At 44.7% G+C, this 27,698-nt stretch overlaps 1 protein-coding gene across 5 annotated transcripts in view; it reads right to left on the reverse strand.

Moving 5' to 3' along the window:
• The window catches only part of ASXL2 (ASXL transcriptional regulator 2), a 125,451-nt gene that overhangs the window by 32,041 nt on the left and 65,712 nt on the right, over positions 1–27,698 (reverse strand). For all 5 annotated transcript variants that reach the window (XM_075144730.1, XM_075144728.1, XM_075144733.1 and 2 more), the window contains 2 exons: positions 10,131–10,246; positions 1,564–1,690 (listed from right to left, as the gene is read on the reverse strand). In XM_075144730.1, the coding sequence (XP_075000831.1) occupies positions 1,564–1,690; positions 10,131–10,246 (243 nt within the window). The remainder of the gene's footprint in view (positions 1–1,563; positions 1,691–10,130; positions 10,247–27,698) is intronic.

The following is a 27,698-nucleotide window of genomic DNA, read 5'->3' on the forward strand; positions in this document are numbered from 1 at the left end:
AGAACTCCCCTAACCTTACATACATACTGTTGGGCCCTAAAATAGAAAATGACAACTCAGGAAAGAGTCTCAGAATCTCAACAGTCCTAGAAAAATGCCTGCTCTTGCCTGGGTCAAAAAAAGCAAACTGAATGCTAGGAATTAAGCATAATAATTAAGAAAATATGAACAAAATATAGAATACCAAACTGACGCTATATACAGATTCAGAATGCATCTGCACCCTGAATACTGTGTACGGTTTTCATTCTCTATTGCAAAAAGCATATAGCTTTCCATATGAGGAATTGGAAAATACAGTAGGGCTCTTCAGACTGAAAAAGAGACGTCTACAAAAGTAATGAGTGGCAAGAAGTTGTTGAATAAACAATAGCTGTTCATTGCCTGTTTGATAATTAGAATGAATCAAATAAAGTATAAGGAGCCTGGCTCAAACCAAACAAAAATGAGTCCTTTTTACAGTGTGTTGTTTGCCACAAGGCATTACAAAGTCAACATTCCCACCCCCCAGGTTAGGCAAATCCACTGAAGAAAATCCCACCGAGTCCGTGAAATACAAAAACACCTCCTCTTGCTTTGGAGGTCCCAGAGCACAACACGCTTAATTCTGGGAGAGCACTTCTACATGCCTACCCTGCTTTTACATGCTGCTTCATGCACGTGTTATCAGCAGGGTTGGACACAGGTCACCAGGCCCAACGTGTTTGATTTGATTTGGTAGGCCCACTGTTCTGATTTCTGCTGTATGAACAAAAGCAAATTGGTGCTCAGTTATCTGGGAGATGGTACAGAGCCACTACCGGTGATGTTTACAGATGACTTGACAGGTTGTGGATTGATAAGATAATGACAACGTTAGTTGACAAAGTCATTTACTTGTACAACATGAAAACCAGTCTATACAAATACAGAGGCATTTCTTGCATCTAAAAGAAAACAACTTGAGTCACGCTCACAGAACCAGGAGCTTATAATGGAAACCAGTTAGGCTGAAAAGAATTTAGAGAAAACTAGCTAGAAGTAACTACCAAGGATTTATGGTAACTAGTGAAATGCTGCTGCTGGCAAGGGAGCTAATGCACTGTTGAATGAACAAGAGAAGAGCACTGATCTCATTAATTTCTAATGCAGCATAAATGCTGGAAACCTCTTGGGGATCTTTCAGATCAGAACGTACATCTTTGGAACAAGACATGAAAGTCACACTACAGAATGAGAAGCCACTTTGGGAAAAAATAAATCCTAAGAGAAACACCACCTAATTTGCTTAGCCATGAGAAGTACCTGACCACAGAGTACAGGCAACTATAGGGGAAGACATTTATCACAGAAAGAAGCTTTTTAACTAGACAATGGCACAATAAGATCTATTCAAGATCTATTCTTAACTGAACGCATTCCTAATAAAATCAAAGCCAGGAAAATAGAAGCTAGACTATTTCAGAAACAAAAAGAACGCCATATGAAAAGAGCACTTTCTTCTCTCATCCCTTAAGAACAACAAAAGGCAAGTTAAAGAGACACGACAGTAGAAGAACACATAGGAGTGTCACTGCCACGTACCGGACTTTGCAGGTGTGGAGTCGCTGGCTGCCTTGACGGCCTTCAGAAGGACATGCTGATTAGAGGACACAGGCATGCCTGCTCTGCATTGCTGCTGCTGTTGCTTTTGCTGCTGCTGTTTCAAGGCCTGGGGAAGAGGACAGGAGAACATGAGCACAGAGAAATTCAAAATATTCTTAGAAATTATTAGCACACAGTGCAAACCACTTGTTTTACAGCAACCGATAGTGGGGTTCTGATTCTGACTACGTCAAAAGTTCAAAACGACTTCTGAAACGTATTCAGTTCTCATGGGATGCCAATACAGTCTATTTAAATACACTACTACAAGTAGACAGATTTCCTACCTTTGCATCTAAAGTAAAAAGTTATGGCTGCAGAACATTTTAAGTTGTTTTGTTTCCAGAAAAAGTGATCTCTAGAGAATGCAAAGAGAAAAGATTCCAAATCCGGAGTTGGTTCAAGAAGTAATTCGACAAATAACTTCAAAGTAAAAGTACCATCATGTAATTAATTTCTGTCTCCTGGAGAAGCAAGTAGCAACTTACTAAAAACCTTCAACAGAGAGGCTACCCATTAGGAAAGACTTTTTTAATTAGGAGAGTGATAAAGATTAAAACACTAAAGGGAAGAAAATAAAATCCTTTGTTTCAGAAAAGACTGTTAAGGCAACCATAACACAGCCTAAAAGGCACAAATGACACTAAGGCAAGAAAGTAATAAGGCGATTTGCTTGAACTGCAGCATTTACCCAAACCAAAGTGCCTGTTTTCAAAAAATGAAATCCAAATCCAAATAAACTTAACAGCAGAATAAATTATGACAGATCAAGTATATTGCGGAATTTCAAAATAGGAAGTAATAGGAAATATTACGCTGCATATATACAAATGAGTGGGACTGTTAACTAGAGATCACCACTATCCTAAATAATAACAACAATAACAACAATAATAGTAGTAGTAGTAGTAGTGGTAATAATAATAATAATAATAATAATAATAATAATAATAATAATAATGATACAGTTAGAACTAGAAGAGAGAATACAAATATGCAGGAACTTGCAGAATCTGCCACATGAGGAAAACAGAAGACAGACTGACTTTCAGTTTGTAAAGACACAAATGAGGGAGACTGACAACAGAAGGATACAGATAATGAATGGAGACGTTAGATTCCCATTTTCCAATTTATTAAATAGTTCCTATTTAGCCACTTCTACCACAGGTTAAAAAAACATTCGGCCAAACTGAAACACAGCAAAATCGAAAATCAGTAAGAGGAAGTATCCTCTGCAGCGCACAATTAACCTCCTGTTATTGAGGTCAAAAGCTTTTAAAAAAAAGAAAGATAAAAAGAGAGACCTGGCGTTCACACAAGTAACAAAAATCCATAAACAAGTTCGAGAAAGCTTTTACAAATTCTTCTTTGGTTTGAAGATGAACTGCAGGCAACAGTGAACATCAAGAAAGTACTAGGCTATGAAGACCACTAGTATGTTCAAGAGGTTGTGTAAATCCCATACTGCCATTATGCAAATCAATTCAAATATTTAAGGTTTTGTATATTCAGTTCACCTATTCTGTATGCCGTTTAATTGCTGCATTTTTCTCACTTAGGTAAAACAATTCTGCTTTTGTTCATTGTGTCACCTCAGTTCTTGGTCACGCAGCCCCTGAGGTGCCCACGCCAGTGGTGGCTGAGGCATGTGTGGGAAGAGGAGGAAACAATTATTCATTAGATCCCTCTTTTTAAATTCCGCGTCAGCTTTGCACTTCTGTTCTCTGTTATAAACATTTGGGGGTTTCTTTAATATATCTAAGTTTATTTGAGTCCTGTCATAATCACAGAATAATTCTGGTGGGAAAGGACCTCGGGAGGTCTCCAGTCCAACCTCCGGCTCACAGCAGGGGCAGCTTGGCCTCCACCAGGTCACTCAGGGCCCTGGCCAGCCGGGTCTTGGAAAACTCCAAGGATGGAGAAAGCACAACCTCTCTGGGCCCCTGCTCCAGTGCTGGACTGTCCTCACGGAGAAAAAGCTTTTCCTTATGTCCTTTTCTTCCTTATACCATTCAACTTATGCCCATTGTTCCTCACTTCCTTCACCATATTGTGACGAGCCTGGCTCCGTCTTCTCGATAACCTCTTTGTAAGTACTGGGGAGGAGGAGGAAGGGGAGAGGCCCAGCTCCCCCATAACACCCCACACCAGTCCCAGCTCCTCCATAACACCCTACACCAGGCTCAGCATCCCTTAGCTCCCCCATAACAGGCCCAGCTCCCCCATAACACCCCACACCAGGCCCAGCTCCCCCATAACAACCCACACCAGGCCCAGCTGCCCCATAACACCCCACACCAGGCCCAGCTCCTCCATGACACCCCACACCAGGCCCAGCTCCCCATAACACCCCACACCAGGCCCAGCTGCCCCATAACACCCCACACCAGGCCCAGCTCCCCATAACACCCCACACCAGGCCCAGCTCCCCATAACACCCCACACCAGGCCCAGCTCCCCATAACACCCCACACCAGGCTCAGCTCCCCATAACACCCCACACCAGGCCCAGCTCCTCCATAACACCCCACACCAGGCCCAGCTCCTCCATAACACCCCACACCAGGCCCAGCTCCTCCATAACACCCCACACCAGGCCCAGCTCCTCCATGACACCCCACACCAGGCCCAGCTCCCCATAACACCCCACACCAGGCCCAGCTCCCCCATAACACCCCACACCAGGCCCAGCTCCCCCATAACACCCCACATCAGGCCCAGCTCCCCATAACACCCCACACCAGGCCCAGCTCCTCCATGACACCCCACACCAGGCCCAGCTCCTCCATGACACCCCACACCAGGCCCAGCTCCCCATGACACCCCACACCAGGCCCAACTCCTCCATAACACCCCACACCAGGCCCAGCTCCCCATAACACCCCACACCAGGCCCAGCTCCCCATAACACCCCACACCAGGCCCAGCTCCCCCATAACACCCCACACCAGGCCCAACTCCTCCATAACACCCCACACCAGGCCCAGCTGCCCCATAACACCCCACACCAGGCCCAGCTCCCCATAACACCCCACACCAGGCCCAGCTCCTCCATGACACCCCACACCAGGCCCAGCTCCTCCATGACACCCCACACCAGGCCCAGCTCCCCCATAACACCCCACACCAGGCCCAGCTCCCCATAACACCCCACACCAGGCCCAGCTCCCCATAACACCCCACACCAGGCCCAGCTCCCCCATAACACCCCACACCAGGCCCAGCTCCTCCATAACACCCCACACCAGGCCCAGCTCCCCATAACACCCCACACCAGGCCCAGCTCCCCATAACACCCCACACCAGGCCCAGCTCCCCATAACACCCCACACCAGGCCCAGCACCCCTCAAGCGCCCGCGCCGCCAGGCCCGGCTCCCCTCAGCTCCAGCCACGCAAGGCCCCACTCGGGCAGCTCACCTCTGTCAGGAACCAGCCAATCAGGAAAGCGCTGACTACCCCGCACCCACCAATCAGGGGGCAGCTCCCAGGCGCCACGGCTGTGGAAGCCGCTGGAGGCAGCGGAGGGTCTCTCCGAGGGTCTCTCCAGAGACCCTGGGACACAGCACATCCCTCCGCCAGCACCAGCACCAGCCTCTCTAACCCTGACCTGCGCTGCCTGGATACTCCCTCTGGGCCCGTGCGCAGGGGCGCGTTACTTTCCTTTCGCTTGCCTTTAAGTTGTCCTTTGTTCTCGCTGGGTGCGCTGTGCCGCCCGCGCAGCGGGCAGACGTTCCTCAGCGCACAGGTGCGTTTGCACAAAGGGCAGCTCTGAGGTAAACCCTGCTGTTGAGGGCGGAAACCACCACTTTATTCTATAGAGTTGAAAAAGAGCGTAATTCAAAATGGTGCCATTCAGTCAGTACCATCAGCACCTCCTTTAATTGCAATTTAAACAAAGACCTTTTGTCAGCAGCACGCTCCTCCCTGTCAGCTCCACCTGGATGACAACGGTGACGGCAGCAGGACCGGGAGCTGCTCCCAAGCACCCATTCCTTGCTCTGGACCTGCCTACGGTCTCTGGTAACGATATTAAAAACCCACGGGGAGGCATCTAATGGGGAAAAGTCTGTATTGTACAGCTCCCTTCTTCGCACAAAAGGTGACAAAGCGACTAGTTGTCAAGATTTGACTATATGTCAAGATTTCTCAAGAGAGCTTTTGTAGGGTTCAGCCCAACCCAGTCCCTGGCCTTATTCATTCCAGGTATGTGGCGACAACAGATAAAAGTGTAATGGATGATGATGAAAGCCAACGGTGTAAACCTTAGCAGAGCAGAGCGTGTAATTTCTAATCTTAAAACACCATGATGAGATCTGGATTGAAGGAGGTGATCCTTCCCCCCTGCTCAGCACTGGTGAGGCCACCCGGGAGTGCTGGTCCAGTGCTGGGCTCCCCAGCACAAGAGGGACGTGGACAGACTGGAGAGAGTCCAGCGAGGGGCCACCGAGATGCTGGAGGGACTGGAGCACCTCTGCTGTGAGGAGAGGCTGGGGGAGCTGGGACTGCTCAGCCCGGAGCAGAGCGGGCTCAGGGGCATTGAATCCGTCTCTACAAATACCTGCAGGGAGGGAATGAAGAAGAGGGAGCCAAGCTCTTCCCAGTGGTGCCCAGTGACAGGACGAGAGGCAACGGGCACAAAATAAGAAATTCCATCTGAATTCAAGGTACACTTTTACTATGAGGGTGACCGAGCGCTGGCACAGGTTGCTCAGAGAAGTTGTGAGTCTCCCTCCTTGGAGATATTCAGAAGCTGTCTGGACATGGTCCTGGGCAACTGGCTCTGGGTGACTCCGCTTGAGCAGGGGAGGGGGACCCCAGATGTTCCTTCTAACCCCAACCAGTCTGCGTTCCTGTCATTCTGTGAATTCTGATCGCACTGGGATGACCGCTCAAGCTAAGTAAGGATGAGATGAAGTCAGTGGATTGGAGAGGATCAGAGGAAAGAATTAGAGTAGCACCTGCCTTTTCCAGCGATGGGTGAGAAACCACCCATCTTTCTGGATCTGGATTATAAATTTCAGAGTCTCAGTGTGGTGGTTTTTTGTATCAGCACTCACTATAACAAAGGGGTTTCTCCCCATGACGGTTTCATTTTTCCAGCAAGATGAGCCCTGACATGTTTCTGCCAATTTAGATTCAGATATTGCAAACCTCTAACTCAGGACTTTTCCAAACGGTTGTAAAGAACTGTCCTGGTTTTGGCTGGGATGGAGTTGATTTTCTTCCTATTAACTGGTATAGTGCTGTGTTTTGGATGTAGTGTGAGAATAATGTTGATAACACGCTGATGTTTTGGTTGTTGCTAGGTAATGTTTACGCTAGTCAAGGACTTTTCATCTTCCCATGCCCTGCCAGATGTGCAGGGGGCTGGGAGGGAGCGTGGCCAGGATGGCTGGCCCAGCTGGCCAATGGGCTATTCCATACCATATGACGTCATGCTCAGCATATAAGGCTGGGTGAAGAAGAAAGGGGGGGGGGCGTTCAGAGTGATGGCGTTTGTCTTCCCAAGTCACCGTTACGCGTGATGGAGCCCTGCTTTCCTGGCGATGGCTGAACACCTGCCTGCCGATGGGAAGTGGTGAATGAATTCCTTGTTTTGCTTTGCTTGCGTGCGCGGCTTTTGCTTTCCCTATTAAACTGTCTTTATCTCAACCCACGAGTTTTCTCACTTTTACTCTTCTGATTCTCTCCCCCATCCCACCCGGCGGGGGGGTGAGCGAGCGGCTGCGTGGTGCTCAGTGGCTGGCTGGGGTTAAACCACAACAAGAACGCAGCCATCTACTTACTTACTATACTGTGTGGTGATGGCACACCAGTGTACACCATATTATTCGGCTGTATTTTACAGTTTTAACTCTGATGTGTTTAAGAACTAAATCCTGATCCTTATTTCTTAAAGGACCTGATACTTATTGTCAGTATAGCGGCAGCGTCGTGTTCCAGGGTTAAAAGTTCTCACTCAGAAATCCGCTCTCTCTTCCCTCCAGTAATATTATAATTACTTAGCGCTTAAGACAGGAGGGCTGAATCCAGCCAGCTGTCTTCCCCAGTGCATGCTAGAAAATAATCTGGGTCACAGACATAATTAAAAATATGAGAGCCTTCTTTAATTCTTGTTTCTCCTCAATATCTTATGTTTTTCCTACTATTCTACTCATAACACTGCTGTCTCCTTCCTGCTATCTATATTTGCTCATTTTACCTACTTCTTATAACTTTTTCTGACCACAGCGGCAACCACGTTTAGGAAGAGGTGGAAGATGTGGTATTTGGTCAAAATGGCAGAATTCCACTGGAAGTAAAATTAAGCAAAGGATTGGGCATGGAATGTTCTTAATTTGGTCCAAAGCTAGAGCAAACTTCAGACAGGTAAGTTGGAACGATTGAATGGTTATGGTGTTGTTTGGCCACACCTTTTTTTTCCTGTAGTATAGTTATTCACTATACTACAGCTTGATGCTCTACTCTGGGCCACAAGAGTTGAGTTCAGGAGAGGAGCTGTTGCGATGGAAGATGATGACCATCAGAAACAGCTTTTTGCCCTGCAGAGAGCTGCAGAACTGTTAAGTACAAACAGGTATGCTATGCAGACATCAAGGCCTCTATGTGGTTCCTCATTTCTCTTTCAGGGTTTCTGATTTTTTTCCCCAAACCAATGAGATTAACAATGAAACTGAGAACACTGTCTCAATTTTGGAACTCACTGGCTCTGACATATTTCATTATGTTCAGTGAAAACGGTGGAACAAGGATGCTTGGGAAGTAGACATCTCAGAGTAAGAAAGCGGGGGAGTGGAGGAGAGAGAGAGCAGAGACAGAGGGGAATGAATATAAAGGTGGGGGAAGGCTGGTGGGAGCAGGAGCATGGGGAATTCAGAGATGAAAAGTAGAAAATTATTAGGCATGTAAGGACAGAGGCTGGGAAGAGAGGAGAAAAATAGATGGAGTGTAGGTTTGGAAATGGAGTGTGGGTTTGCCCCGAGGTCCCTTCCAACCTCTGATTCTGGGGGAAACAGGGACCTAGAGACCAGAGAAAATGAAGAGGAACTGCTGAGCATGAAAGGGGAAAAAAGACTGTTTATAACAAACCCTGAGTTTGTTTGATCACTCTCTTAAAAGAGAAAAGCCTTTGCGGATGTTGGAGAGAAATGATTGCCAGCCAGGCTTAAAGAGGGATGAGGAAGGGAAAGCAAAGAGTATAATTAGTATCTTGCTGAATTAGCGAGAAGCAATTTTCTGACTATTTAAATGAAAGAGGAAGCTTTACTTTGAACTTCAGAAGAAAATCTGCCTAAAGTGACAACACAATCTCGCTTCTTTATTGTGGCTATCAGCAGTAAGCAACATCACAGTAACACTGATGCTTCTGTTGAGAACCAGCCAAGTGGGAAAAGAAAAGGGAGAGAAGATTCCCTAAAGCTGGCATCTCATTTTGACATCAACTCAACTCTCTCTTGCTGGAAACAAAGCTCCATTTTATCCAGTTGCCTTATCTTCCCCTGTAATATTCTCCTCAATAATATGCCTTAATTAGATCCTTCTCTCTCACTGCAGATCCTTTTCCCAGTGCCACAGCCATCTCTGTTAGCTGAATGTCATCCTGAGTGCTGCTCCTCAGCTGGGAAAAGTCAGGAAAACAGGCTGGGCTGGAAAAGGTAAATCCTATCTGGAACACATGATTTCATCTGTCTGTGACAAGCTTCCGTAATCCCTGGACTAGCACCTCCTCTGCAACTTGATTCATAAGTCCTTACAGATTTTTACTTTACTAAGGAGTAAATCTAATCCTGATAAAGCATTTCCTTTCTAAGGATCATGGAAAACTAAACAATGCATTTGGGGAAACACCTGCAAATAAGACACTCGGGGGACTAATTCATCTTGCATTTTTCATTAGGAGAAACAAATCATTTGAAGTACAAACACTTACCCATTCCATCCTGCATGTACACAATTAACACTATCTACACAACAGTCACTCCCCAAGCATGGAAAATAATCAGTCCTCCTCCTCCTCTCACAACAGAGGTGCAACGGAAAGTCAGTGTGCTCTCCTTCCCCTTCTTCCCTCCATATATACATACACACTGCACCCACAGAATTCCTTGGAAGGGAAAGTATGCCGCTAATTAGGGAAGAAGTCAGTGGATTTAATTCTTTTCCAAAAAAGACCTTCCATTTATTAAAACAGACTGTAGAAAACTAAGCACAGTCATCAAAAGGTTGGGTGAAAAGAAACGACATCTTATATCTGTTCTTTAAAATAATAATTAAAAAAACGTTCAGATGCTTATTTAGGGAAAAAGCAAAGAACGAAATAGCGCAATATTTTGAATCACCTTTGAGAAAGAGGGATGTTTTAGCAAAACCCTGTTTACTATGAGACAGCCAGGAAGTCCTGAATTACTTCCCTGCAGAGTGCAGCTTCACTGAAAGATGATTTACCCAAGAAATAAAATTACTGCAACGATCCCTAAACTAGGTTCCAGATTATGCTACTTACCTGTTTAAGTGCCTTCTTGCTGTGCTTCTGGGATGAGGAGATGACTTTGCCTGTCTGGATGGAAGGTGACGGGCAGCCTGACTGAGGGGAGGATGTCTGTGACAGTCTAGATGACACTACAAGAAAAAAAAAAAAATATATAATCTGACCTTTATACATTTGCCTGCAGCATGTTAGCCAGTCCTCACCATTTCAGATCATCTCATGAGGCTCATGAAAATTGCACCTCTAGCAAAAATTACTTTCTGCACAAAGAATCATTTCTATTTTTTCTCCACCACCAAGGCAGCTGTTTTCCTCTGAAAGCCAACAGCAACTCCTATGATCAACTTGAGATTTTTCATCTCTTGTCCACCTCTTTTTTTATTAATTTTGTAAATAGCTGTGAACAAATAACACTACAGCTTGCGAAAAAGCTTCAGGTTCACGCATGTTTAGCTAATTCAAATCTAAATCGAAACACAGGCAATGCTTGTCTTCATCTGGAACGTCCTGTGGCCAGACACCTAATTGATAGTAGTTTCTGATCAGACTAAATCTGCATCCCTTGCAAAAGTGTGAAGATAAGTGACACGCAAAGGAAGTGGAACATCACTTGCGCCTTTCTAAAAAGAAATATGGGAATATACAGGATATCCCAGTAAATGAACATATATTCTTAGTGGATGAGCCTAGACACTTAAAGAAATCTAGTCGTAGAAATGGAGTCCTAAAGCAAGGCTTCTAGTTTCAGGTGATTTAGACTTTTAAATGGTCTCATTACAACCAACAAAATAACAGCTGGTCACGTAGCTTGAATATACCTATTTGGCACAGGATACTCAAACCACTCTGCTCTGGCAGCAGTGGGGTGATGGGTTAGCCGGGGAAAGCATTTGGTTCCAGTCTCTCATAATCACGGTTTTGCCTGTATTGTCTTGGCAAATATATACTGTACTGGCCAGCAGCCAAGGTTAACCCACCACAGGTACCTATATAAAAAGCCAGGTAATCAGCATGCTAGGGCTAGTTAAAGCTGTTTAGCTGCTGAGACTGAAATAGTACAACAAAAAAGGACAAAAGCAAAATTACATTAATTGGAATGCCTTACATTGCACAACGGCCATAACAAAACTAACACTACGTGGGCATAGCCAAGAACATCAATGAGATACGGCTGCACCTGCAATGAACTCTAAAGGTAAATCTGTGAGACTGGGTATGGAGGCAGCCAGTTAAAAAGAGAACGACAGAAGTTAGCAAATTCATGGTCTGTATCTATAGCTGCACATGAATTTGTATAGATAATAATGCCCACTGCAAGATCAAGGAAACAAAATGAGGAGTAAAAGAATGTTTGATCCCGGGACGGGGAGAACCCCTACCATAAAGGATAATAAACAGATTCACATGTAAACTATTTAAATTATTGCTTCCTGAAGCAGTTAATTCTAGAATACATGAGGCTAAATTGGTATCCTTCTGCAACAGAAAGGAGTTAAGAGGTAATGACAACAGCTCTTCATTAACAATAGCCATAGTGTGATCCCACTCAGTATCCACAGAGAAGGGAAGCTCCTGAAAATAATGCAGTGATAGTAAGCACCAGAAAGCAACATTTCAATAAAATGCATAGAATTAGTAACAACAAATTATAAAAAGTAAAATTCTCGCATGTGGCATGGACATTAAATGAAAAGAGCAACTTTTTTAGAAGGCATACACAACAGGCATGAGGTAATACCAGACTCTGAAACGTCATTAAAAACAACAACAATAAAAAGGTATGGTAAGAAACCAATAATTTAAAAGTCACTGATAAGATTACCATACCCAGATGATACATGCACATGACAAAAGATGACACAGTCGCAAAGCAAGCTGAACTACCACTTAAAAGGCAAAAAAACTCCCAGATATTATACCAAGACCTGGAAAGCAAAAGTTACATCTGTACTTTGAAAGAGCAGTAAGAATGTTTGTAAACTCGCATTTGTTTCTCAATTTGGTTGAAAATGCCGTTCAAGAAGAATAAGATGATGCTGGGAAGGTCATAGTCTGATCAGCACCTGGAGGGGAAAAGAAGATCTCGCAAACCCACTAGAATTCTTTGAATACATCGATAAAAAGAACTGGAAGAAAAGAAAGTTTGTTGCTAAGAGTTCACTCACACTTTGAGAGATTTGCAACAAAAGGCTTCTAAAAATTATTTGGCTATTGTTTAAAAAACAAAGAATTGGCATAACTCTGATGCTGGATGGGACAGAAGGCAAAGAACAGAACCAAATGGTAATCAGGCAAGAAATCAGCAAAAATTCTGCAAGGTCATGTACTAAGTAGGGAGCATTTTAGTGCTTAGTGATAGACTGGAAGGCAGCAAACAGTAAAATATTAAATATTTTAGTTAAGATCAGAGAGAATTGTGTGGAAATTCAGAGAAATATAATCCAGAGAACAAAAGACCTAAAATATGAAGTAAATCATCAAAGGAGGAGTAAGTAAATTTTTGGAGGAAAAACCCCAAGATACTCATAGAACCTGTAGTAATCTAAATGAACTGCGTCATCTCAGGAAGGGGATCCGTTACAGCTGACAGGTGTATGAAAATGGCCAGCAAGATGATGCAATGTGTAAAGATGGAAAGATGATGTATCTAAAATTCTTACAACGTATTCACGCTGACTGGCTCACACACTGCAGTGCTGATCACACAACATCAGCAAAATTTGATGGGATTCAGGAAAGTAAAGAAAACGGTTAAGGACACAATAAAAACTAGGGATATGAGCTATTTGATATCATTCTCAAAGGAAGGAGCATGAGTGAAGCATACAAAATGAAATGATGTAGCTTCGTGTCTGGGCGCCCCGTTTCTGCGGGGAAAGCACGGTGCTCACAGCCACCGTGCCGCTGTTGTCACACGGAGAGCGCGGGCACAGCAGAGCCATCGGCCCCTCTTACACTAACCAGGTACGTTCCCAGCCCATCACCGCTGCAAACACAACCCTCAGCTGGACAAACGCTGCGCTCCCATCCTTGTAAAACTAATCCTTGCTCGTAGTTGTTAAACACAAAGAAAACACAAGTTTGGTTTAACATTTAAAACCCAGGCAGAGAAATAGATCGACTGTTACTGGTTTTGAGACATTTGAATAGCATGAACATAAACCACATCCTCTTTGAAGCCTATCACTGCTGAAACTACAAGTTCTGTGTGAAGTAGAAACATTAAGCCAAATACAGGCTACTCTTCTCCAGCCTCATATTCTATTCACATTTTAATTTTTATACGGTCTTTGAACAAAGAAAACTAATCTTTTCAAACCAGGAATGGCAGCACAGGCTAAACCCCACACCTGGGAAGACAACTCATCCCTGGAGCAGATACAATAAAGCTGCGTTATAATACTTAGTGCATCCTCCGACTGCATAAAAGCCCTCGGTGCCACAACGGCTGCTGTGTTGGCCTGACAGCTGTAACCACAACAGATTCTCAAGAACAAACAGGAGAACTTGAGAAAGCCAACCAAGTCACAGCTGCTTGAGCTCAGCTCTGGGCCCCCAAAGCGAAGGTGGGATGGATAAACCTGTGAGAACACACCCCTGGGTCCCTGGACCCAAAAGCTCTCAGAAAGGTTACATCCTTTTAAGAACTTTGCGTGCAGCCAAGAGGAGATATAACACAAAGACATGCACGTGTAGAAAAACATTCAGACTCCCATAAGGATGAGGCTTGACAAGCTGAGTTTGTTTCCTTTAGATTTAAACAGAATTTTAGTAGTTCGTTCTGCCTTCACTTCAGGCTCTCTTATAATTTGAAAAATATGTGGAACTGAGATTATACCTCTTGATGCCCTTAAATCCTAAGAGCATTTTTGGAGGGAAGCTGCAGAAATAATTACAGAATGTAAAGCAACACCTGGGAAAGCAGTGTCTGACTTTAAAATACTTGATGAGTTGCTTTGCACTGTTTCTATGTAAATAAGGATTTCCTTGATCAGCTAAAGAGTAGGGAATACTGTGGGCCAGTATCTGACAGAAATGAATTTCTGTAGATTTTGTAACTTAGAAACAGTAAACAGAATCCCCTCATCCCAAAGAGGCATACAAGAGATGGGATGGAGACGTCACCTTGATAATAAGTGGTAAGGACAGAAACGTGACTAAAGGGCAGTGACAAAAAAACTTGGGTATTTGAGAATGCTGGCTTGGAGAAGCAATTAAACATATGCACCCATAGCCAGGACAGCTCCAAAACTAATAACTGCCCACTTGGCCTGAAGTCACTGTGCCAGCTGGTTCATTCACGAGGTTTCATTGCTTCCTGCTGTTGGTTTGGCTGGGAGAGGAGTTTGCCAGGTGAAATGTTAACAGTTCTCTAAGATTAAAGTAGACGAGATAAAGTGGAATGTGTCAGCCAAACCTCACGAACCCTGATTTGTTAGATAAACTAAGAATGGATCCAATATAGTCCCATGTTCCAGCTGCAAGAATAAGTACTGGAGGAAGATCCATCTGCAGTCGATTATAGCTGTAATTTGTGGGACAGAGACTCCTTTACACTTCAGACTTCTCACTTGAAATGTAATTGACACAAGAGCATTTCTTCTAAGAAATGACATTGTAACAGAACTTTAATTATGTTAAAGGTCAATTAAATTAGGAGTTTCAGTCTGGCAAGACCTGATGACTTTTTACAAGGTATTGGGTTCCCGTAAGATTTGCAAATCCTAAACCATTGGTCAATCAATTCTCTTACATACATTTATAAAGAAACTGTGCTAACAGCAGCAAAGAGAAGTAGTTAAGATCTATTTAACAATAATTTACTGAAGAAGATGAGCGGTTAATTCTTTTAGAAAAATGGCAGTAAATTGCTGCAAATCTTAAACGCAGGATGTAGTCTAGGGATCCCGTCTAATAGAAACAGTAAGATGTACAGTTTCATCAAGACGCTTGATGAAGACACGCCTCGTGTCTTTCCTTTGTAGAGTAACACTAAGGACTTTCTGGTTGAGCCTCTTGGGTAAAGGAATGCATTGATTAACCACAGCCTCAAACTAGGCAGCCGAAGTATGATTTGACCACATGTCCATTTTAACAGCCTGCCACAACGTGTGTTTTCCCAATGTTCCCAAAGGCAATGGTGGAAGGAACGCCACAAGTCTCCTGACACCCCGGTACTTAGATCCCACCATGCACTCTCTGCTGTCACCACCCAGCGCAAGACTGGTCTGCTGAAACTGGACTTTAGCCAGTATCCGGCTAAAGTCCATCCTACCACCAAAGAAGCTCTAAGACTCATAATTCTCATCTGGTGTTAGGTACCAGCACAGTTCTGTACACTACATAAGACTGAAAATAACAGAAAGGTGAAGATGCTCAAAATATTTTTACTTTTTTTTTTTCTTGGATGTCTCGTCTTGCACAGGTTATTTACCTTTCAGGGTGTGAAAATAGCAGGATATCTGTTTGAAATTCCACTGGCTTCCAGTATACAACTGCTCACTTGTCTAAGATGATATTTAATAATAATATTCTGGCTAATGTTTGTCTTTCACAGTGTCGGAGAAACAACAACAAGAAAATTCATGGATGTAGCTGATCCTGCTTTGGAGCAGCAAGATTGACTGTACAACTGTAATATCCCTTTAAGCTCAACACCTCTATTAGACAGAACTATAGAGATCTTCGCTCACTCAGCCAATAATTTACTTTTTGATTTATTGCCTTGTCCTCCCTTGTCACCGCATGGAGCGTAGCCAGCTGCAGAACTGGGCTATTCAGAACACAGTGGTTTAAGACAGTGCAGGAAAACACCTGCAGGAGCACTGAGCCAGAAAAGCAGAGGGAGATCTTACAGTGAAACAATGGGGATGATGACAGAACTCATACTTTTTTGGCAGGCACTCAGGCAATTCCTAAATCAAGATCAAGATTTTCTTAAACTGATGTAGCAGAAATGACTGCTGGGTTTCTCAGGCTTGTTTCAGAAGAGATGCAGAGGACACTGCTGAAGAAAGCAAGCGTAAACAATGACCTTGCATTTATACAACAGTTTTATTTCAGTGGCTCCAAAAGAAAATTACTCTTAGGGTCATTCAGCTTAAGGTCAACCTTGGCAGTTCACTTTACCAAATACTGGCATATGGATATCTTGACTAACATGCTAACTCTTTAATAGCATGAAACAAAATAAAACCATTAAGAATGCACTAGAAGTAAAGGAAAAAGAAATCTGTAATTGTTGGGAGAATTTGGGAATCAAAATACTTTCAAATCGGAAGGAAAAAAGATATAACAGTTTGCGAAACTAAAATTAATCTGGCAAGAAGAGTGTTTTGCTTGAGCTATGGCTGAAGACAACCAAAACCAACCTACGCAAATACCACTAGCGTAAAAACACCGCACAGACCCTGCATTTTGACACTGCAACAGGCCCAGTGATGTAAGCAACAGGCACAGCCTTCTGAACCACTCGCACAACGGTTCTTGGAACTGTGGGGTTTTACTGGATCTCTCATCCTTTATCTTTTAAAGATCAGAGCTAATTATAGTTTCAAATATACTGTGCAATAAAAGAAACACTCATCTTCGGGTGAGTGGAATCAAAGTATTTTGAAACAATGAAATTGTTCTGCTAAATTTATACTCAGAACATTAGCTAAAAAAATCTACCAGGGATAAAAAGCCTTTTGCTGGATAACTGTTTCATGAGCATCACCTAACAAACTGCTTTGGCTGCATGCGCTGCAGAAATCAATTCCATCTTATGAATGGGTAGCGCATCCTGATAATTCATTCCACCCATTAGGAGTCTGAAATCTGTAATCCTGCTGCCAGCATAAATTTGATTTATTATTTAGCACAGAAGCAGCACTTTTCTGTACAGTCTTCAGGCATGAGATGTTTACTCTTTGCCTTTAAAGGACCAAAATGCAGCATGATCTAGACACAAGACATCTCCCATCGGCAGGCGCTGCCACCAGCCCTGCGCCTGCTCTCGTCACTCTTGCAGCAGAGCTCGGTGCAAAGCCACATGGGCACACGGACTAGGTACTCACCTCTGTGTCCCGGCTGGAGCTCAGAAGTAGGAGCTCTACTGGGGTTTTGTCTCTGATTTTGTTTGGGTTTGGGAGAGTATAATATGAAAAGAAATTAAAATAGTAGATCCAGAGTTCCTGCTCAAGGGGTTACATGCATTTCTGTGGGGTTGTCTGCCTTGAAATCTACACATTCAGAAAGAAAAGGCTGCACTTCACTCATTTGGAAAGAAAGTACAGTCAAGCTGAACTAAAAATACATGCCCCCCCCAAACTATGTGCAGTCATAAGCTTAAAATAACCCAATTTTAAACAGCTAATGGGATCCAGATGTATTACATGAAAAACTTCCAGTGAAAGCCATTAAAACACGTTTTGAGAAGCATAGAAATTACTCCGGTTAATCCAATGCCCTTCTTTTCTACAGGTATGCAGTTTGCCAGAATGAGACAATATCATCCTTACAAGTGAGACAACCATTTTAAGAGGTCTTTCCCACATGACTGTTCCTTGCTAAGATGAAGGAAGAAATAATGCCCCAAAATACTGTCCAAATGCAATTTCCCAGAACTCCCCCTCCTGCACTTACCCTGGGTAAAGCTGAAACTTGTACTGCCCTGACAAGGATTATACATTCCTGTAATTAGATTATGTTTTTGTAAACATAAAAAAGATCAACTGTTTGCTTCATATAGAGAGACTGGAGTGTATCATGCACTGGCAGCTCTGAGAAAACAAACTGAAGTACTCAACAAGTCTGTGTCTGATTGTCATATGTCGCCATGCTCCGGTGATTCCACCTAAGCTCTCTACCCTCTTTCTCTCCCAATTTAAAGCTTTCTTAGAATAAATTTATTCATATACCTGCTTTCTTGGTTACACCGGGTAATTCCTCCACTCTAGGAAAGGACATCAATTAAATACTAACACACACCTTAAGAAAGAGGGGGAAAGAGAAAAGGGAAGATACAGCTCTACAGCGCTCTGCTCTAGTGAAGAAATAAAGTTGGCACCAAGCAGCAGTCACTAAGCAGCCTAACAACGCGAAGATACAGTATTGGATCACTTGCAGAAAGGTCAGACAACCTGAGCTGCCAATAGTAGCCAAACATCCCATATCAAATACTCGAGAGACTGCCACCAAAACCTACTCTGTGTGTCCATGACGGCTCTTCATCAGAGGGATGGGTCAATGCGGAGCTCTTTGGGATGCAGGACCAAGCACAGCCCTTCAGACTGGCTGCAGTACTCTCCAGCCTGGGCACGGGAACATCCATCAGCATTATAAAAGTTCCAGACAACACCTCTGTCATAAAGCCTTATCAGCTACGGAGATCTCCCAGCTAACAAACCCCAGGCTTACCTAAATGACACAAAAGTAGTTCTGGTTTCAGCCCAGGCACGGGGAGGGCACATGACTATGTTTGTTATTCGCAGCGTGCAGCACATCTAGGAACACCAGCCCCAGACTGGAAGACCCTGCTGCAGGCAGTATGGATGCAAAACGAATGAGAAGTCCCCAACCCAGCATGCTCAGAATCTAATTATAAAATAAATGAAACTAAAAGAAACAGTAAAAAGAAATGCTTGGTAATTTGTACCCCTATCACTTCCTAAGCTTAAATATTTTCAAGTTTTCTGGAGGAACACGGCGATGACAAAGGCAGACAAAGGCACAGCTCCCTGGGTGTTCAAGAAGTAAAATCACGATCATCAAAATGTTCTGAATTTAGAGATATTTCACTGATCCGAACAACATTTTTTCAGCTGTTGTATTGGAAGGAAGAAGAGAAAGTAAGTATTTTACATAAACTCGTTAAAAAATACAGCTGTAAGTGCTAATTACCTCAGCTGACATCAAATTAGCCAACATCAATGAGTTGTTCTGTTGTTTGGGTGTTTTTTGTTAAAAACCAAAGATCACAGCAGATGTATGCCTTTAGGAAAAAGTCAAGGCTGTAAGGGTGAGTGATAAATCTGAGCTATTCACGATATGCACTACAGTAGCCCAGGTAGTAGATGGAAGCAATCATTCATTCCCCCCACCCAACACTCACTGAAAGTCATCTGACAACCGACCTTGGCAGCTGCTGCTGTCTGGTCTCAGAGCACATTACTGCAAAGATTTCAGTGTTTGCTTTTTACTTTAGGTACAGTAAAGTTTCCATGTCAAGAACACTTCCTTCTTCCCTAAAAAATACCTTTAGAGCTCAAAGATCTTAGCAGTTCACCTAAACTTCTCTCCTCTTGGACGCTGAGAAGCAGAAGTGAAATTATTCAGGTCAAGGCCAGTTGTGTAAAACCAAGAACTGAATCTCACAGTCCATCCCATCAACGCTTACTGCCACAGAAAATTCAGGTGCTCATGTTTTTGGTGACAGCACGCATGTACTTCAGGCCTGTCCCTGCAGGTCACCACAAAGGCAGAGGAGAAAACCCGTCCCAAATTCGTAAACAATACCTGTACCACTTCATGATAAGACCGAAAGATAGAAACACAGGCTGTGAATAACAGCACTGATGAAGGAAAGAGCTACCCTGGCATGGTGGAAGAGCTGTTTCCTTCACAGCCGCCTATCTGATGACCGAAGGCAGCCAGGTGACTCCTGCCGTGGGGCTGGTGCAAAGAGGGATCAGAGAGAGACATCTGCGCTCCATGAGTGCACTGGATACCAATGGCCGATGACGGCCTTGAAATGGAGAGTGAGGAGGATGCGTTGCCCCACAAGGAAAAAAATCTTGTTAGGTGGATGGGTTTATGTGATGATATAAAAGTGGGGAGAACGTTAAAGCAAGGGAGGACAGGAAAATCTTCCTCTGAGCATACCAGCGTAAGAATTATTTTGAAAAAGGCCAATATTTTATGCTCTCACACCAGAAAAGCTTCTAGCACTAACATTCAACTACTAAAGCAGCCAGTTTTGATGTGACCGATACCCAACTGACAGCGTTCACTTTCCTGGTATCCTTTTGTTGCTCAGTTTGAACATAGCACCTGCTTCGAGGAGCCTCTAAAACGAGCCTGTCATTCCTTGCAGGTATTCTCTTTCTCTGGATCTCAGCTGATGTGCACTAGCCAGAGAAGAGGTGTCATTTCAATAGGCTGTTCCTTGAAGTTCCGAGTCCTTTAGGAAAATTTACAACCTACAGAATAAGCATCGAGTTGAGTAACTGCAGGTCAGGCAGGACGTGGATTTTACCATGCCAGCACCTCCTGCTCTCACACAGGGACACATAGAATCACAGAATCTTTACGGTTGGAAAAGACCTCTAAGATCATCCAGTCCAACCATCAACCCAACACCCCCATGCCCACTACACCATGGTAGGTGGTAGGTAGGTAGGCAGGTAGGTAGATGTCCCTAAGGGCCTCATCTACACGTCTTTTAAATACCTCCAGGGATGGTGACTCCACCACTTCCCTGGGCAGCCTGTTCCAAGGCCTGACCACTCTTTCAGTAAAGAAATTTCTCCTAATGTCCAATCTAAACCTCCCCTGGCGCAACTTGAGGCCGTTTCCTCTCGTCCTATCGCTTGTTACTTGGCAGAAGAGACCAACCCCCACCTCGCTACAACCTCCTTTCAGGGAGTTGTAGAGCACGATGAGGTCTCCCCTCAGCCTCCTCTTCTCCAGGCTGAACACCCCCAGTTCCCTCAGCCGCTCCCCATCAGACTTGTGCTCCAGGCCCTTCACCAGCTTCGTTGCCCTCCTCTGGACACGGTCCAGCACCTCCATGTCCTTCTTGTAGTGAGGGGCCCAGAACTGAACACAGTATTCTTCTCACGCTTCTTTACAGAATCCTTTAGTAAAATATCTTCTTTTTTGAGTATTACTTGTGACTGCCTACTAATACCACAGCATACTGAAGACACGTGCATTCCTGAGCCAGAACAATATATCTGGAGCACAGCAAGTTTAAGGTACACAAGCAACTGAACTGATCTAATGGTTTGCTGTCATCAAAAGGAGGTCTTACACCTCCCACCCCAGCAGCAGCCCCATCCTTTCCCTTGGACTGCCCCGGCATGCACCAGGTCCCTCCATGAGCTGATTCAAATTGCTAATCAGGCACAAGGCTGACAACTTTTTTGTCACTAGGTTCATTTTTGTAGGGCTGCCGACGTGTGCTGGCTCACAGTGGGGTCCCCACGGCTGCCCAAGTCTATGCAGGGTCAGTAAAGAGAGGGCACGGACCAGAGTCCTGGGCACAGAGAGCCTTCTGAGCACCTCAACCGACCCTCAGCATCTCTTTACAGAGACGCTTAGAGGCCGGCGTAAGCAGGACCGTATGCTTCAGATGCTTTGTTTTGGGGTAACGGAACACATTTCTAGGTTGCTGACTCAAACACAGAGCAGATGAGAGGTGGCCAAACGTGAACCGTATAGGAAGCTAAGTAGGCGTCGGAAGAGGGGAAGATGTGGTCACGTTTCTTTGAACTCCCCTCCCGGGCTCCTGCATCACGTTATCACCTCGGTGTGACTGATTCAAGGGCAGCTCGGCTGCTCTCCTCCTCAAGTCTGAAGAGCTGCTTACAACTAACTCATCAGCTCTCAGGTCTCTTTGGTCATTGTTACTGCAGCTTGTCTCTGCCAATATACATTTTAATAAAAGAAAATAAGCAGTTTAAAAATCTCATATCCTGATTACGGAGCATCTCCAACCCAGCTACGTAGCGGCACAACCTGGAGCCTGCAAAGGTTTGCACATCGCTCTCCCAGCTACCACCTCACCTGTGCCTGCGAGGTGTCTAACGAACTAATCCACTTAAGCAGGGTTTGTTGCCAAGATACACACGCCTGAAAACAATCCTCCAAGGACAGCACAAGTGCCTGCGAGAGGATTATTTGGTTATTGTGTGTTTCATGAACACATGAGAGTGATAAGCAGTTACGCCTGGACTGTAGCGGCAGTGATGTCAATGCATTTACTGCTGAGATGGCACCAGCCCAAGTGTTTAATTTTTTGGAGAAGAACCATGAATCACCCACTACACTGAAGCTTCCTGATTTTCACCCCATGAAGTAGCATTTTTCTTCATTGGTGAAACCACACAGTTGACCAGGAAAGAGCTGATTTAGACAATTTAGGAATTCTCCAAATAACTTTTATGCAGGGTAACTGATGAAGATAATACGACGCCGATGATCACACTTAACACCAGCTCTAGGGTACTTAGCTGAAATGTAGGCCTGTGGCTCGGAACCCTAAATTAGGGGTCAAAGTATAGCCAGTATAGATGAACTTAAACTGTTTCCCTGTACTCCCTTCTCTGCTTTAACCTACGGTCACTTAAGTGACGTGACTGCAAGCTCCCCGGGGCAGGAATCCTGCATACAGCATCCAGCACAACGGCCTCTGACCCAGGAGCCACGCTAAAACAGGGTTGTAACATCTACAGCTAAGGGTTTGCTATCGGAGAGCAGGAAACTTAGCTAAGATTAAATTCAGTTTCTTTGCTGTTGAGAGACCAGCTTCTAGAGACCACTGTCAAAAAATACCAAATGAAGCTCTTCCTCACACAGTTGTTTGTGATTAACTCTTCCTGATTCACTCCATATGGGAACGATTGCTCAGGAACAGCAAAGTCCACATGCGGAATTAATTGTCAACAGCACTTCCAACTCACACCCCAAACTAATTTTCATCAATTTGCAAACGTACATTAAAAATAGCCGAGAAACATTAAATCTTGTCAGCTGCAACCCCAGCGCGCATCGGGCCTATCGGCAGCTGGAGCAGAGGCTGCAGCCCAGCCACCCAAGGGCTGCTGCAGCGGGGCCAGCCAAAAAAGCAACTCCCGCATTTTGACAATGGATTCCACAACTCTGAACTGAAAACCGAGAAAGAGCCAAGCTGACGTACTTACAGTTCTGGTGAAAAACGAACAGCGCTTAAAAACTTGCCTCTCTGTCGACCCCAAAACTGCGCTCCCTGTTCCTGTTGTTCTGACCTGTGCCCTCGCCCATTGCTGCAAACCGGCTAAACCGAGAGCCTCGGACACTCAGAAATGCAGGCGCAATGTCGTGGAAACAAAAAATTGTTGGTGTTTTTTTTTTCAGCAAGAAACTACGCAGTCAAATTTAAAGTCCTGGGCTGAGGCACTGCCACGGCAGTGTATTACACCAGTAAAATAAGGCTTTTAAGTGGACAAAACCAATCAATTTCCCTACGCTTTATTCTCAGCAGCAGTTGAAGAGATCCTGCTGATGTTAAAAGACACTCCCCCTTCCCCAGACAGACAGACAACCAAGCCCAAAAGTAAAGTTTGGCAAGTGAAAAAGGTCTTTAAAAGAAGATTGCTGGGCAGCCTTAGCTCCAGGCACTCCCACTCCCATTGCCTCCCACCGGCACCGAGGGAAACGTGCTGCTTGCAGAAGGAACGGGCAAGTCTCCCTGCGCCCATCCGACTGCCACCAGCACTGCCGGGACAAGCGCAAGGAGGGCAGAACGGACAGGCGGGGAAAGCATCCTCGTCGCACACCGCTGTTTGCGTCGCACTTACTGAGATCCTTCTATTCTGAGTTATCAGCTGCCTGTGAATCCATGTGGTAACCAGCAGGGTAATCTTATGCATCTGTCTAAAACATATGGAAAGAAACTGTGAAGTCTTAAAGACATCAGCTCATCCAGCCTTATGAGAGCATCAGCAAAAGCTTTAATGCATCCAAAAATTAGGGAATTACTGTGGGCCATGTTTTGAGAGGAAAAGAATTAACTGCCGAACTAGAAGATGGCAAACTGCTGAGGGCACAGGGAGCGTGGCCATATTGTTGTAAGGACAGAGACACTCTGAAGCATTAATCCATGTACTTCATTGTGAAAGATGTCATTTCCCACAAGTGATGAAAACACGAGCAAATCTGGTAAGAAAAACATTGCCAAGAAAGTGCAATTGAAAACTCCAGGTCGTTACAGAGACATTCATTAGACCATCAGTAAGTCACAGGTAATTGCATTACGCATCGGAAATACGGAATAGGAAAATCCTTCTCCTAGAGGAGAAGAAGAAAGCGATTAAAATAAAAAATGTATTGCATATTGCTATGAGTCCTTCACAGTTGAAGATGACTACCAAGCTGGTAGCTGGTATTATACTACAAGTTATAACTTTGCTACTATTGATGCTGAAAATACGAAGAGGCAGTTATGTGGCCAATACTTATTTGAAAAACAAAGTGCAGGAGAAATGCCAGTTCCCCTGCGGTAAGCACAGGGCAGTCTTTTAGAAGACATGTTATCCATATTTCTTAAAAACTAACTTTCAGTAAGGCTAAAAACTTTTTTTCCTCTGTTGGATGTTTTCAGTCACTCAGGGCAAACACTGTACAATACCCATCAATGGTCACGAAGATTCCTCACATCCCTACATTTCAATTGTGTGTATATATATATATATAGTTTGTACATGGTTGAACAGGAAATTCAACCAAATTCAGTGCATTTATGACAAACACCATAACATGGTCAAGCCCCAAATTAGAGACACATAATTTGCATGGAGCTGGCGCTGCTGCCGAAGCTTGACGTGCTAGCAGCAGCATGCTTCCCAGCTGTAAAGCCTCACTGAAACACAAACACTCTCAGCTGCCCAAAATACACCTCGCTCTATGTAAATAAACAGAGCTCTCAAAGGGTGGCAGGTTCTGCCCCAAACACAAGACAGTGCGATTGCTCCATCAACATGGTTTTCACAGGCACAAGCAATTTTATTGCATGAGACGGTTCATCTCCTTGAAAGACTGACCTGAGAAAGATAACGCTCTACTTGATCCTCCAATCACTACCATACAGTTTAACCTGGTTTCCCTCCAGCATTTCTGAGTTACACGGTAACACATCTCCTTAGCATATCTCTCTGGAACCTTTTTTTTTTTTTTTAATGGTTTCTGCAATAGTGAAAGAAGGAAGCAGAGTCTGAAGATGTCACGGTCAGCCTGCCTGGCTGAGTGCCACCAGACCCAACTGCTGCGTACAGCGTGTCCTGGCTGCTCCTCATAGGACCTGTTCAGCAGCCAGGTATTACACGTGTAGAGCAAAACCACATCTCACAGCAAAGAACATCAGGAGGTTGTCAAGATATCCAAGTATCATATTCATAAATTGTGTGGAAAAATAAGCAAACAGTGAAGCGGCAAAGTTTGCTGACGATACCAAGTTATTCAGGGAAAAACACACGGGCTGACAGACAACTTGTAGGAGAGGGGACAATGACCACAGAGAAATGTTATCTTAATATTCATAGAATCATAGAATGGTTTGGGTTGGAAAGGATCTTAAAGATCATCTAGTTCCATCCCCCCTGCCATGGGCAGGGACACCTTCCACTTAGACCAGGTTGCTCAAAGCCCCATCCAAGCTGGCCATGAACACTTCCAGGGATGGGGCATCCCCAGCTTCTCTGGGCAACCTCTTCCAGTGTTACAATAAACACTTGCACAAAGGCCTCAGGTCAACAGTGGTCAAAGTAAGCAGAGTGATAGGAATTACCAGGAAAGAAATACAGAACAGAAACAAAAAATACATGCACCTGCTTCTTGAAGCCTGTGTGCCATTTTCATATTGGGTCTAAATACATCTAGGTGAGCTAGAAAAGCCCAACAAGGACGGAATGGCCCCTAAATGAGGAATGATAAGGGGCGTTCTGCCTGGAGGAGATAACTGACAAGTGATACAATCAGGGTCTGTAAAATCCTGAATGGCATGGTAAAGCGAACAGAACAATGGTTCAGATTCAAATACAAGAGCTGGGGACTTCTGGATGACGTGAAACCACACTTGTCATGTTCTTGTGCTCTTCTTGCACCTTCTCTCTGGGTTATTGCTGTTGATCAACGCTGGAGCGCAGACTACCTGCCTACACAGGCCTGTGATCGGACTCGTTATTGCCGTTCTCGAGCACACCGAGCTTCAGAGAGCACACCTCAGACTGAGCTGGAGTCTTCATTCCTAAGACCTTGAGCTGTCAAACTGCCAGTGCTGAGGATCATGATTTCTGCCTTCAAAAAAAACCCCAATCCATTCTAGCAAGGTTCCTCCTGCATGCAGACATGGAAGACACACAACCTCAGTATCACAGTACACACAGTTCAAAAAAAACCCAGTACAAGTTTAAGATTAAAGGGAATGAGATAAAAATAGATGTAGAGAGGTTAAAGGAGGATCCCGTCATGCCAGTGAAACAAGAAATTCAGGCTTTACTCAGAAATGGCTTCACATGCAGAGAGATCAAACACCTGAACGTGCATTTTGCTTTGAAGAACCAAGCAGGTCCTCGGCCGGCAGGACGGGCACCGAGGTGCCAACCACACAAGCGCCATGGGCTGGGAGGCCAGGAGCCCTTCAGCCCGCCACTCTCCAAGCAGGAATTCCTGCTGCATTTTCCCAGCGACTGGCCCCCGAGCCTCCCTGATGACCTGACAGTGAAGGGTGCATCTGCTGTACGCGGATGCCGAGCTCCCCGGCCGCCTTCCAGAGATCCGTAAGAAAGGCCCAGGTTAGCAGGAACCTCGAAAGATCATCCGGTCCAAGCTTTTGTGGGAAAGGCAGCCCAGATGAGATTATCTAGCACCTTGTCCAATTGCATCTTGCAAACCTCCAACAATGGGGACTCCACCAGGTTGTTCCAGTGGATGATTGCTCTTACTGTAAAAACCTTCTTGTGTCAAGATGAAACCTCTCCCAGTGCAACTTGTACCCATTGCCCCTTGTCTTCTCCCTGTGGCTCCTTGTGAAGAGTTTTGTGTTTTCAAGTTTGTATTCCCATTGTCCTACGACACAGAGCTTAGAGGAATGGCAGGTCACAGACGACCTTTCTTCTGGAGAGGAAAGGCACCTGGCATATGTTTTTGTGGGTAAAAATCGAACACGACACGGTGAGGCTGAAAGGCAAAGCCACTGAGATTTTGTTTGACATGGAATGGCAGAACAAACTGCAAAAATGTCAAAGGCAAGCCTTTTCAGAGAAGCTGAAGTAATGAAGGAAAAAAAAAGACCCAGATGAGAAAGCTCATTCACAAAGCAGCCCCTGCCCTCAGACAGGGCTGCACAGGCTTCGCTTCGAGTACCCACGTACCCCTGGTGACCGGAGGTCGGACGTGAGCCTGTCTCCTGTGGGTACCGCATGGCAAAACCTTCCCTGCTCCGCATGAAAGCCTGTACAACCAACTTCTGCATGTCCTCACAGACTGGCACCGAGAGGAGACTTTATCGCTTTGAACAAGCGCATTTCCATCGCTCTGGGGCTCCGGAGGTCGGAGCAGGCTGCCCCTCAAAGCCTGTCAGTGTTCATCTCCTACCAGCTGGAGACCTACTGAGTGCAGAGAAACGCCTGGACGTGTTCCTGCCCCGTCCCTCGCTGCAGAGCCTGCTGTCAGGCTGGGCAGCAAAAATATTTCTAATTGTAATGCAATACAGTTGAAAAGTCTAATTTAAATGGAACAATATATCGATACTCGGCGACTCTTAACAAACATGCATGCACCGGATTTTCCTAAGCCTCTAGCTCAGAGAAGCACCTGAGAAAGCTGCTGAACGCAGTCAGAAAG

This window comes from Calonectris borealis, chromosome 3 (assembly GCF_964195595.1).
Source record: "Calonectris borealis chromosome 3, bCalBor7.hap1.2, whole genome shotgun sequence".
NCBI lineage: Eukaryota > Metazoa > Chordata > Aves > Procellariiformes > Procellariidae > Calonectris > Calonectris borealis.